Source organism: Scyliorhinus torazame, chromosome 12 (genome assembly GCF_047496885.1).
Source record: "Scyliorhinus torazame isolate Kashiwa2021f chromosome 12, sScyTor2.1, whole genome shotgun sequence".
In the NCBI taxonomy this organism is placed as follows: Eukaryota; Metazoa; Chordata; class Chondrichthyes; order Carcharhiniformes; family Scyliorhinidae; genus Scyliorhinus; species Scyliorhinus torazame.
The window spans coordinates 1470686-1482715 of record NC_092718.1 but is presented as its reverse complement, the minus strand read 5'-3'; the positions used below and the strand labels follow the sequence as shown (position 1 = coordinate 1482715).

Below are 12030 nucleotides of genomic sequence, written 5' to 3'. Positions count from 1 at the left end.
GGATCTGTAAAGATTTAATCACCTGCTAATGGTCGCATTCCAAGCATTGTTTGGCATCTTTGAATTTGTCTATATATATGTTTCTGGAACATACCTCTTCATTCGCCTGAGGAAGGAGCAGCGCTCCGAAAGCTAGTGACATCGAAACAAACCTGTTGGACTTTAACCTGGTGTTGTAAGACTTCGTACTGTGCCCCCCAGTAATTGACCCCTCTACCCTGGGGAAAAGCCTCTGACTATCCACTCTGTCTATGCCCCTCATAATTTTGTATACCTCTATCAGGTCGCCCCTCAACCTCCGTCGTTCCAGTGAGAACAAACCGAGTTTATTCAACCGCTCCTCATAGCTAATGCCCTCCATACCAGGCAACATCCTGGTAAATCCCTTCTGCACCCTCTCTGAAGCCTCCACATCCTTCTGGTAGTGTGGCGACCAGAATTGAACACTATACTCCAAGTGTGTCCTAACTAAGGTTCTATACAGCTGCAACATGACTTGCCAATTCTTATACTCAATGCCCCGGCCAATGAAGGCAAGCATGCCGTATGCCTTCTTGACTACCTTCTCCACCTGTGTTGCCCCTTTCAGTGACCTGTGGACCTGTACACCTCGATCTCTCTGACTATCAATACTCTTGAGGGTTCTACCATTCACTGTATATTCCCCACCTTCATCAGAAGAGGAGATAGAGGGAAGAGAGAGAGAGAGAGACAGAGAGAGAGACGGGGAGAGAGACGGAGAGAGAGAGAGACAGAGAGAGGGAGAAAGAGACAGAGAGAGGGAGAAAGAGACAGAGAGAGACAGAGAGAAACAGAGAGAGAGAAAAACAGAGGGAGAGAGAAACAGAAGGAGAGAGAAACAGAGGGAGACACAGAGAGAGAGAGAGAGAGAGAGAGAGAGAGAGAGAGAGAGAGAGAGAGAGAGAGAGAGAGAGAGAGAGAGAGAGAGAAAGACAGTGAGAGGACGAGGAACAAGAGAGCGGGGGAGATCGTACCCCACACTGTCACTTAGGGATCACTCTTACGAGGAAGAGAAACTTAAATTTCAGAAATCATCCCACAGTGAATAAAGTCGAAGCAAAGTGAAGGTTTTTTGCACATTTTATTTCACATGGAGAGATTTGTGAAACAGCCAGTGAGATTCTCCGTTCCTGTTGACGCTGGCACAGGATTTGTGGAGTTCCACAACAGCAAAGTTGGCGCCGCACGCAAACCGATTCAGCGACTGTGGAGGGTCTAGCACCAGCTCCGCGTGGAACACAATCCATTCCAATGAAAAACGGTGCCGGGATTGGGGCTGACAAGCTGCAGTCGCACATTCACATTACACTCACCACACACACCATCCCAGCTAACAAGATGGCTTCGAGGAGAGTGGCTCCGAGAGTCACAGACGCTGAGCTCCTGGACGGCGTGGAGGAGAGGAGGGTGACCCCATACCCTGCACCACATGTTGGCACCCATGGCGGGTGCCCTGGCCACTGAGGCCACCAGCTACCCACCCCCTGGGCTGCATGCGTCGGACTGCACGCGTCTAACACGGTCATTGGCTGTTTCCCCCTCCCAGGAGACGGCTGATCATAACCGCCGGGAGTGGGAGAAAACTGAAGGGGGACCGCCAGACCTGCGACCCCTCGCCGTGGCATAGCAGAGGGCCCTGGACGTGGTCAGTGGCCCAGAGGAAAGGGAGGTGCCGGGGTGGAGTCCGGCCGCGGGCGAGGAAGTGAGACCACACTGAGGAACGGTTCCCTGTCACATGAACATGTCCGGAACTGTTGAGTGTGCCAGGATGAAGGCGTCGTGCCCACTGCCCGGGTATGGGGCCCACTGCCCGGGTATGGGGCCCACTGCCCGGGTATGGGGCCCACTGCCCGGGTATGGGGCCCACTGCCCGGGTATGGGGCCCACTGCCCGGGTATGGGGCCCACTGCCCGGGTATGGGGCCCACTGCCCGGGTATGGGGCCCACTGCCCGGGTATGGGGCCCACTGCCCGGGAATCGGGCACAGACGTGCATGCTGCGCATCTGATGGTCACATATCAGCAACACGTTCGTCGAGTGGAACCCCTTTTGGTTAGTGTGGACGCGGTGATGCAGTGGTATTGTCATAGTAATCCAGGAACCCAGGGTAACGCTCTGGGGACCCGGGTTCCAATCCCACCACGGCAGACAGTGAAATTTGAATTCAATAAAAATCTGGAATTAAAAGTCCAACGATGGCCATGAAACCAATGTCGATTGTTGTAAAAACCCATCTGGTTCACTGATGTCCTTTAGGGAGGGAAATCTGCCGTCCTTACCTGGTCTGGCCTACAGGTGACCCCAGACCCACAGCAAAGTGGTTGACTCTTAACTGTCCCCACAAGGGCAATTAGGGATGGGCAATAAATGCTGGCGACGCCCACATCCCATGAACGAATAAAAAATAAATCTGCAGGTGCTGTTAGAAGGACATGCATCCCGCCGATCACCGCCTGGGCCGGGGGCTTCCCGCCGATCACCGCCTGGGCCGGGGGCTTCCCGCCGATCACCGCCTGGGCCGGGGGCTTCCCGCCGATCACCGCCCGGGCCGGGGGCTTCCCGCCGATCACCGCCCGGGCCGGGGGCTTCCCGCCGATCACTGCCTGGGCCGGGGGCATCCCGGCAATCACCGCCTGGGCCGGGGCTTCCCGCCGATCTCCGCCTGGGACGGGGGCTTCCCGCCGACCACCGCCTGGGCTGGGGGCTTCCCGCCCGGCGATCACCGCCTGGGCCGGGGCTTCCCGCCGATCTCCGCCTGGGACGGGGGCTTCCCGCCGACCACCGCCTGGGCTGGGGGCTTCCCGCCCGGCGATCACCGCCTGGGCCGGGGCTTCCCGCCGATCTCCGCCTGGGACGGGGGCTTCCCGCCCGGCGATCACCGCCTGGGCCGGGGGCTTCCCGCCCGGCGATCACCGCCTGGGCCGGGGGCTTCCCGCCGATCACCACCTGGGCCGGGGGCTTCCCGCCGATCACCGCCTGGGCCCGGGGCTTCCCACCGATCACCGCCTGGGCCCGGGGCTTCCCACCGATCATCGCCTGGGCCCGGGGGCATCCCGCCGATCACCGCCTGGGCCGGGGGCTTCCCGCCGATCACCGCCTGGGCCCGGGGCTTCCCACCGATCACCGCCTGGGCCGGGGGCTTCCCACCGATCACCGCCCGGGCCGGGGGCTTCCCGCCGATCACCGCCTGGGCCGGGGGCATCCCGGCAATCACCGCCTGGGCCGGGGGCTTCCCGGCGATAGTGGCAAACCCCGCTGCCCGGGCATCCTGGTGGGCTCGATCCACATTGAAATGGGTGTACTGTGCCACCTGGGCATATAGGGCCTCCGTGATGGCGCAGATGTACCTGTGCACCGAGGTCTGAGAGATCCAGGACAGGTCACCACTCGGCGCCTGGAAGGGGCCTGTGGCATAAAAGTTCAAGGTAACCGCCAGCTTGACGGCCATCGGGAGCAGATGTTCTCCCCCATAACCCCACGGTGCCAGGTGTGCCATGATCCGGCCGATATGTGTCACTGTCTCCCTGCTCTGTCGGAGTCTTCAACGGCATGCCCGGTCCGGCAGATCCTCAAATGACAGGCGGTGCCGATACACATGAAGCCTCGTGGGGCGCCTCCTTGGCACCTCCTCCTCCTCAGCCTGTGGGGCTGCCGGCTCTCCATCTTCACTGGCTACCTCCTGCTCTGCTGCTGCCCGCTCCGCTGCTGAAGCTTCATCCTCCTCGAGCAGCTCCAGCTCGTACAGCCGCAGAGCATTCCTCAGTGCTACGGCGACTAGGAGGAAGGCCACCATCGTTGGTTGTATTCCATTATCCATTGTCTTCAGGGGGTTAAAGGCTGATATGTTAGCATGGTGCGTATCCCAGCGCCTAAGTCCCCCAGGCTACATGGTGCCCCTGGTTAACACTGCGGGCTCTGCCCCACTCTCCATCTCCGCACTCCTGGCCCTGTCGATGCCCAGCACCGTAGGGCCTCTGGCCCTCGTGCCTGTCCCTGATGCTAGGGGTACTATTGGCTGGCACTGCCCTTGTCAGCAGTACGCTCCGCGGCCCCCGTCCAGAGCCTCTGTGTGGTGGTATGTATTAGGGGTAATACGGTACACCATGAATGCCGAGGAGCTATTGGAGGACAGATGCTGGGTCCCGATTGGATCTGCCGCCTACTGGGCTTCACCCAGATAGGCGGGGTATAAGAACCCGGTTTACTCCCTGCAGCTGCATTCTGTGACTGAGCTGCTGGGGAACAAGTCTGAACAAGTCTGTCAATAAAGCCTCGATTGAAGTTCTCTACGTCTCGCCTCGTGTGTGATCTATGGTGCTACAATCTGTAGGGGCTACAGTGGGCGTTGCCCTGGGTGGGCCGCCTGATGTCCCGCCCGCAAGTGACGGGATGAGGGGGTGGGCACCCATACGGCCGGTGTCACTCTGCAGAGCCAGGGGCCCAGGTGGCTGGTCAGTGGGGTGCGCAGCAAGAAGGCTGCCTTGCAGGCTGCTGCAATGGAGGTCCGTGCAAGAACACTGCCCCAGTGCCATGTGCGTGTCAGTGTATGGGGTCACCTGGCCCATTCCGCTCTACCCCTGCCCACCAGCAGAGCCCCACCCCAGCCAGTGTCCGGCCCAGCAGCCGACCGTCGCTCCTCTGTGTCCTCCCTTCCCTCTCCCCCTCATCAGCCGCCAAACAAGTGAACTGCGCAGTCGGAAACTCGGAGGGGGAGAATCGTGGGGGCCCCGCCCGGAGAATACCGCGTCAGACCTGCGAATGATTGGCAAACGTTGTTTATTGGACATGCGTTCCGGAGCGCACTGACGCCGCTGGTCGAGGTGAGGGAGAATCCCGATTTGCTGTCAAATCGACACCCACCGCAATTTTGGTGTGGGGACCTATTCTCCGCACAATCACGTTTCCCAATTTCGGAGTCAGCCAACGAAGAATCCCGCGCAGTGAATTTCCTGACAATAGCTTCCTGTCTGGCAGAACCCGTTAGCAGCAACTTGATCGGCTGGGTTGTGAGCATATGGGGTGGGTGGGGGAAGGGGTGAGAATTCGTCCATACTAAACGGGGCAGGGAGAGAGAAGCAGAACAAGGATGGAGAGGAAGAAAATATTAAATAAACAACAAGAACCTGAAAAGTCCTGGTTTCTCCTGGATGATCCAACGTTTCAAACACAGCTTCCTGTTTGTCTGTACGGACCTCGATAGGTTAAGTCTGTAATTCACAATTATATCCCTCGCCTTCACGATGTTCAGAAGAACATCTGCATATTTCTTCACTCCGAAGATCACTGGCAGCGATGTGTTGTAGATAATGTTAGCTTTTTGATCGTTTTCTCCCCCTCTTAAAACCAGAAAAATAAAGAATGCATCAATTTCCAAAGTAACTGTAATACTGAATAACAGTGTATGGGTGGGAAGCATTGTGTCCCCACGGAATGGAATTTAACCTCTGGATACGGATCAGTGACACGGGCCACGTGTACACTGCTGCTGTTTAGAATTTACACAGTGCAGAAGGAGGCCATTCGGCCCGACGAGTCTGCACCGGCTCTTGAAAGAGCACCCTACCCAAGGTCAACACCTCCACCCTATCCCCATAACCCAGCAACCCCACCCAACACTAAGGGCAATTTTGGCACTAAGGGCAATTTATCATGGCCAATCCACCCAACCTGCACATCTTTGGACTGTGGGAGGAAACCGGAGCACCCGGAGGAAATCCACGCACACACGGGGAGGATGTGCAGACTCCGCACAGACAGTGATCCAAGCCGGAATCGAACCTGGGACCCTGGAGCTGTGAAGCAATTGTGCTAACCACAATGCTACCGTGCTGCCTCACACTCCTGTCTCTCTCAAGAGCAGAGTTTCATGTTGAAAGTGCATTGCAAAGTGAACATGTATACTCGCTACGCCACCTGACCCAGACTGAAAGTAGCAATGGCCATATTGAAAGAGATACTGTGAACATTTCTACTCAGACTGGGAATTAAGCACAGAAATCTCGGACTGTATCATCACATGGAGATGGCCACGGGAAATTCCCTGTGCTGAACTTCAGCAGCAACTATTTTCTTGGCCAGTTAAGCTCTTCATTCTGGTCTCTGACTCCAATAGCCACACATTGTCATTCATCCCCCAAAACTGTGTCATTAGGGACTGGAAAAGATTTGGAACTTGTATTTAGGCAGCTCAGACAAGCTAATTACCTTCCTGAGGTTGTGTCTCAGACAGATACATGATCTTCTGTGGAGCCCCGGCACATTTGACAGGTGTGTTGGGAAAGGTGGAAGATGGCATTTCCCTCTCGGAAATCCTGTAAGGCTCTCCATGTTTTCTCAACAAAATTTACTGAGTAGTTAGAACCGATCTTGGCGTCATTGAACCCATCAGGCAGTCCCTTTATCTGAAGAAGAAAATTCAACATGGTTGTCCATTAGAGTTACGCACATCACGGTCCAGGCTCGAGTCCAGCTCCGAACTGGAACCCACCCCGGGGCCGGACCGGACCCACCCCGGGGCCGGACCGGACCCACCCCGGGGCCAACCTGGACCCTCCCCGGGTCGCACCCGCACCCTCCTGGGCCAGCTAATCAACATATATTAAAAAAGCTAAACCAATGGTGAGACCACACAGCCTGAATCACCCCCTCCTCATCATACATCACCCATCTGGCTGCTTCGGAATACCCACTTCCACCACGAAGCAGCAGCAAGTGACTCTTTACATAAACAGTTTACAACAGGAAGATGTTGGTCTCTAGTTATCGATTATCATAATCTCTGGCAAGTCGGAGAGATGACATGAGGGCAATCAACAACTCTGCAAACAGGGTGGCGCAGTGGTTAGCACAGCTCCCTCACAGTGCCGAGGTCAGGGCGGCAGCCCCTCGCACTGACCCTCTGACAGGGCGGCAGCTCCTTGGCACTGACCCTTTGACAGGGCGGCAGCTCCTTGGCACTGACCCTTTGACAGGGCGGCAGCTCCTTGGCACTGACCCTTTGACAGGGCGGCAGCTCCTTGGCACTGACCCTTTGACAGGGCGGCAGCTCTTGGCACTGACCCTTTGACAGGGCGGCAGCTCCTTGGCACTGACCCTTCTGACAGGGCGGCAGCCCCCTCGCACTGACCCTCTGACAGGGCGGCAGCCCCTCGCACCTGACCCTCTGACCAGGGCGGCAGCTCCTTGGCACTGACCCTCTGACAGGGCGGCAGCTCCTTGGCACTGACCCTCTGACAGGGCGGCAGCTCCTTGGCACTGACCCTCTGACAGGGCGGCAGCTCCTTGGCCTGACCCTCTGACAGGGCGGCAAAGCCCCTCGCACTGGACCCTCTGACAGGGCGGCAGCCCCTCGCACTGACCCTCTGACAGGGCGGCAGCCCCGTCGCACTTGACCCTCTGACAGGGCGGCAGCTCCTTAGCACTGACCCTCTGACAGGGCGGCAGCCCCTCGCACTGACCCTCTGACAGGGCGGGCAGCCTCCTCGCACTGACCCCTGACAGGGCGGCAGCCCCTCGCACTGACCCTCTGACAGGGCGGCAGCTCCTTGCACTGACCCTCTGACAGGGCGGCAGGCCCCTCGCACTGACCCTCTGACAGGGCGGCAGCCCCTCGCACTGACCCTCTGACAGGGCGGCAGCCCCTCGCACTGACCCTCTGACAGGGCGGCAGCCCCTCGCACTGACCCTCTGACAAGGGCGGCAGCTCCTTGGCACTGACCCTCTGACAGGGCGGCAGCTCCTTGGCACTGACCCTCTGACAGGGCGGGCAGGCTCCTTGGCACTGACCCTCTGACAGGGCGGCAGCTCCTTGGCACTGACCTCTGACAGGGGCGGCAGCTCCTTGGCACTGACCCTCTGACAGGGCGGCAGCTCCTTGGCACTGACCCTCTGACAGGGCGGCAGCTCCTTGGCACTGACCCTCTGACAAGGGCCAGGCAGCTCCTTGGCACTGACCCTTTGACAGGGCGGCAGCCCCTCGCATTGACCCGCTGACAGGGTTGAAAATTGCCCACACCCCCTGGCGCTGCTTGGAAAGGATTCGTTTGAAAAAAATGGCTGTTTCCACTCTGATGAGAACGATATTGTTTGGGGCTGCCTGAGGAGAGCTTCCCCCAACCCCCTGGAGGAGAGCTTCCCCCAACCCCCTTTGGTCTTTTTCACCAGGTGATCACCCCAACACGGAGACACCAGAAGGGGCACAGGTTTGCCTTTCTATCTGTTACCTGTATCAATCTAGGCGTCATTGTTAGGGTCGGGGGTCAGCGTTCGCCGGTGGGGGGTCAGCGTTCGCCGGTGGGGGTCAGCGTTCGCCGGTGGGGGTCAGCGTTCGCCGGTGGGGGTCAGCGTTCGCCGGTGGGGGTCAGCGTTCGCCGGTGGGGGTCAGCGTTCGCCGGTGGGGGTCAGCGTTCGCCGGTGGGGGTCAGCGTTCGCCGGTGGGGGTCAGCGTTCGCCGGTGGGGGTCAGCGTTCGCCGGTGGGGGGTCAGCGTTCGCCGGTGGGGGGTCAGCGTTCGCCGGTGGGGGTCAGCGTTCGCCGGTGGGGGTCAGCGTTCGCCGGTGGGGGTCAGCGTTCGCCGGTGGGGTCAGCGTTCGCCGGTGGGGGTCAGCGTTCGCCGGTGGGGTCAGCGTTCGCCGGTGGGGGTCAGCGTTCGCCGGTGGGGGTCAGCGTTCGCCGGTGGGGGTCAGCAGTTCGCCGGTGGGGGTCAGCGTTCGCCGGTGGGGGGTCAGCGTTCGCCGGTGGGGGTCAGCGTTCGCCGGTGGGGGTCAGCGTATCGCCGGTGGGGGGTCAGCGTTCGCCGGTGGGGGTCAGCGTTCGCCGGTGGGGGTCAGCGTTCGCCGGTGGGGGTCAGCGTTCGCCGGTGGTGGGTCAGCGTTCGCCGGGGGGGTCAGCGTTCGCCGGTGGGGGGGGTCAGCGTTCGCCGGTGGGGGTCAGCGTTCGCCGGTGGGGGGTCAGCGTTCGCCGGTGGGGGTCAGCGTTCGCCGTGGGGGTCAGCGTTCGCCGGGTGGGGGTCAGCGTTCGCCGGTGGGGGTCAGCGTTCGCCGGTGGGGGTCAGCGTTCGCCGGTGGGGTCAGCGTTCGCCGGTGGGGGTCAGCGTTCGCCGGTGGGGGTCAGCGTTCGCCCGGTGGGGGTCAGCGTTCGCCGTGGGTCAGCGTTCGCCGGTGGGGGGTCAGCGTTCGCCGGTGGGGGTCAGCGTTCGCCGGTGGGGGTCAGCGTTCGCCGGTGGGGGTCAGCGTTCGCCGGTGGGGGTCAGCGTTCGCCGGTGGGGGTCAGCGTTCGCTCGGTGGGGGTCAGCGTTCGCCGGTGGGGGTCAGCGTTCGCCGGTGGGGGTCAGCGTTCGCCGGTGGGGGTCAGCGTTCGCCGGTGGGGGTCAGCGTTCGCCGGTGGGGGTCAGCGTTCGCCGTGGGGTCAGCGTTCGCCGGTGGGGGTCAGCGTTCGCGCGGTGGGGGTCAGCGTTCGCCGGTGGGGTCAGCGTTCGCCGGTGGGGTCAGCGTTCGCCGGTGGGGGTCAGCGTTCGCCGGTGGGGGTCAGCGTTCGCCGGTGGGGGTCAGCGTTCGCCGTGGGGGTCAGCGTTCGCCGGTGGGGTCAGCGTTCGCCGGTGGGGGTCAGCGTTCGCCGGTGGGGGTCAGCGTTCGCCGGTGGGGGTCAGCGTTCGCCGGTGGGTGTCAGCGTTGTGGGAGGGGCGAGAGGGGGAGGGGCGAGAGGGGGAGGGGCGAGAGGGGGAGGGGCGAGACGGAGAGGATAGGGAGATGATCGGGAAAGAGAGAGAGAGAGGGAAATTCACGTAGACTAGATAGACACTAGCGGGAGCACCAGAGACATGACACACAGACAGTCAACCAATAGGTCAGTAAGATAGGACATGACCAATGGGCATTCACGATACACACAGAGGTGACACTACCACAGGGGGGCATTACACCAACCCATATAAAAGGACACAGCACACATGCTCAGTCTCTTTCCAGTGGAGACTCTCAGTGAGTACAGACACAAGGTTGATTGAACATCACACTCACCACGTGGATTGTAGCAGACTGGTTAGTCAGTCTGAGTAGCTATAGCAGGATTAACAGTAGAGTCGAATCCAAATAGGAGAATTGTTAATATTTTAATAAACGTGTTAAAGCTATCTCCAAGTCTGAACCTTCCGTTGTCAGAGTGCACATCAAGGAAGCAGCTTATGCTACGCCAAGAGCATAACAAAACAAGGGAGAGAGAGAGAGAGAGGATAGGGAGAGGATAGGGAGAGAGAGGATAGGGAGAGAGAGAGAGGATAGGGAGAGGATAGGGAGAGAGAGGATAGGGAGAGAGAGAGAGGATAGGGAGAGAGAGAGGATAGGGAGAGAGAGAGGATAGGGAGTGAGAGAGGATAGGGAGGGAGGGAGAGGAGAGAGAGGGAGGGAGGGAGAGAGGGAGGGAGGGAGGGAGAGGATAGGGAGAGAGAGGATAGAGGGAGAGAGAGAGGATAGAGAGAGAGAGAGGATAGGGAGAGAGAGAGGATAGGGAGGGAGGGAGAGAGGGAGGGAGGGAGAGAGGGAGGGAGGGAGATGGAGACATGGGAGTGTTTTTACACCGATAACGACAAGGCGGTCAGTGTTTGCTTTTCGAGTGACAGCAGCTTGCGGCATGCACACGTGCAGTTAAATGGAATCTGTGTGTTGCCGTTAACGATTCCGTCACAATATAAATTCCTGCAGCCTTTGCTAAACAGACTCAGCACAAATTTCACTAATGTGTAAACTTCAGTCAATTACTTCCTGCTCTAATGACAGATGAAAAGTTAGGACTGGCAGTCGGAGGGAATGAGCTTTGAAGAGTGGAATACACGTTGCTAAACCACCTCTCGAGCCCAGAAAGGTTCACTTTACAAGTTTGAAGTCACAGTTCCGGAAATGAAAACTAATGTTGCTCCCTCACCCTGTCCCCCCCCCACCTCACCCCTGTCCCCCCCCACCTCACCCTGTCCCCCCCACCTCACCCTGTCCCCCCCCACCTCACCCTGTCCCCCCCCACCTCACCCCTGTCCCCCCCCACCTCACCCTGTCCCCCCCCCCACCTCACCCTGTCCCCCCCCCCCACCTCACCCTGTCCCCCCCCCACCTCACCCTGTCCCCCCCCCACCTCACCCTGTCCCCCCCACCTCACCCTGTACCCCACCTCACCCTGTCCCCCCCCCACCTCACCCTGCCCCCCCCACCTCACCCTGTCCCCCCCCACCTCACCCTGTCCCCCCCCCACCTCACCCTGTCACCCCCCCCACCTCACCCTGTCCCCCCCCCCACCTCACCCTGTCCCCCCACCTCACCCCCCACCTCACCCTGTCCCCCCCCACCTCACCCTGTCCCCCCCCCCACCTCACCCTGTCCCCCCCCCACCTCACCCTGTCCCCCCCCCACCTCACCCTGTCCCCCCCCCACCTCACCCTGTCCCCCCCCCACCTCACCCTGTCCCCCCCCCACCTCACCCTGTCCCCCCCCACCTCACCCTGTCCCCCCCACCTCACCCTGTACCCCCCACCTCACCCTGTCCCCCACCTCACTGTAGAAGCCAGGTATTTCAATACAACTAGTCTAGGTAAAAGATCGCTGTTTTAGTACTCATTTTTAAAATGAGAATTTCAGACACATAAATTCAGGACTTCAATATGAACATGAAACAGCATAAAATTCATTATAAGATTATAGCAGCACAGTTGCAAGACAATTTGACACTGCTTGTGCTAATTGTCAAGGCCAAGGACTGAGTTCCATGGCAGCTAGGTGGCAAGAGTCCAATGCAGTTTGTAAAGAGCATTGAATCATATATATATATATTCTCGATATGAAGTCTCAATTGTTACATTAGCCAAGCCAGCTAAAAGATTAGCAAAATATCACATTCCATAACATGAATGAAACAATTAAAAAGCTGATGTTGCACATTGAAGATGGACGGCTTGCCATCAAATCAAATGTGTTTGAGTCTAACCCAAACCAATTATATTGGGGTGTGATTAGATGACTTAAGACAG

The 12030-nt window shown here is 59.2% G+C and overlaps 1 protein-coding gene across 1 annotated transcript in view; it reads right to left on the bottom strand.

Moving 5' to 3' along the window:
• sqor (sulfide quinone oxidoreductase) overlaps positions 1-12030 on the bottom strand; it is a 95152-nt gene that overhangs the window by 41751 nt on the left and 41371 nt on the right. Inside the window, 4 exon segments of the mRNA XM_072470238.1 lie at positions 5145-5221; positions 5224-5355; positions 6226-6304; positions 6306-6422. Of these exon segments, the coding sequence (XP_072326339.1) occupies positions 5145-5221; positions 5224-5355; positions 6226-6304; positions 6306-6422 (405 nt within the window).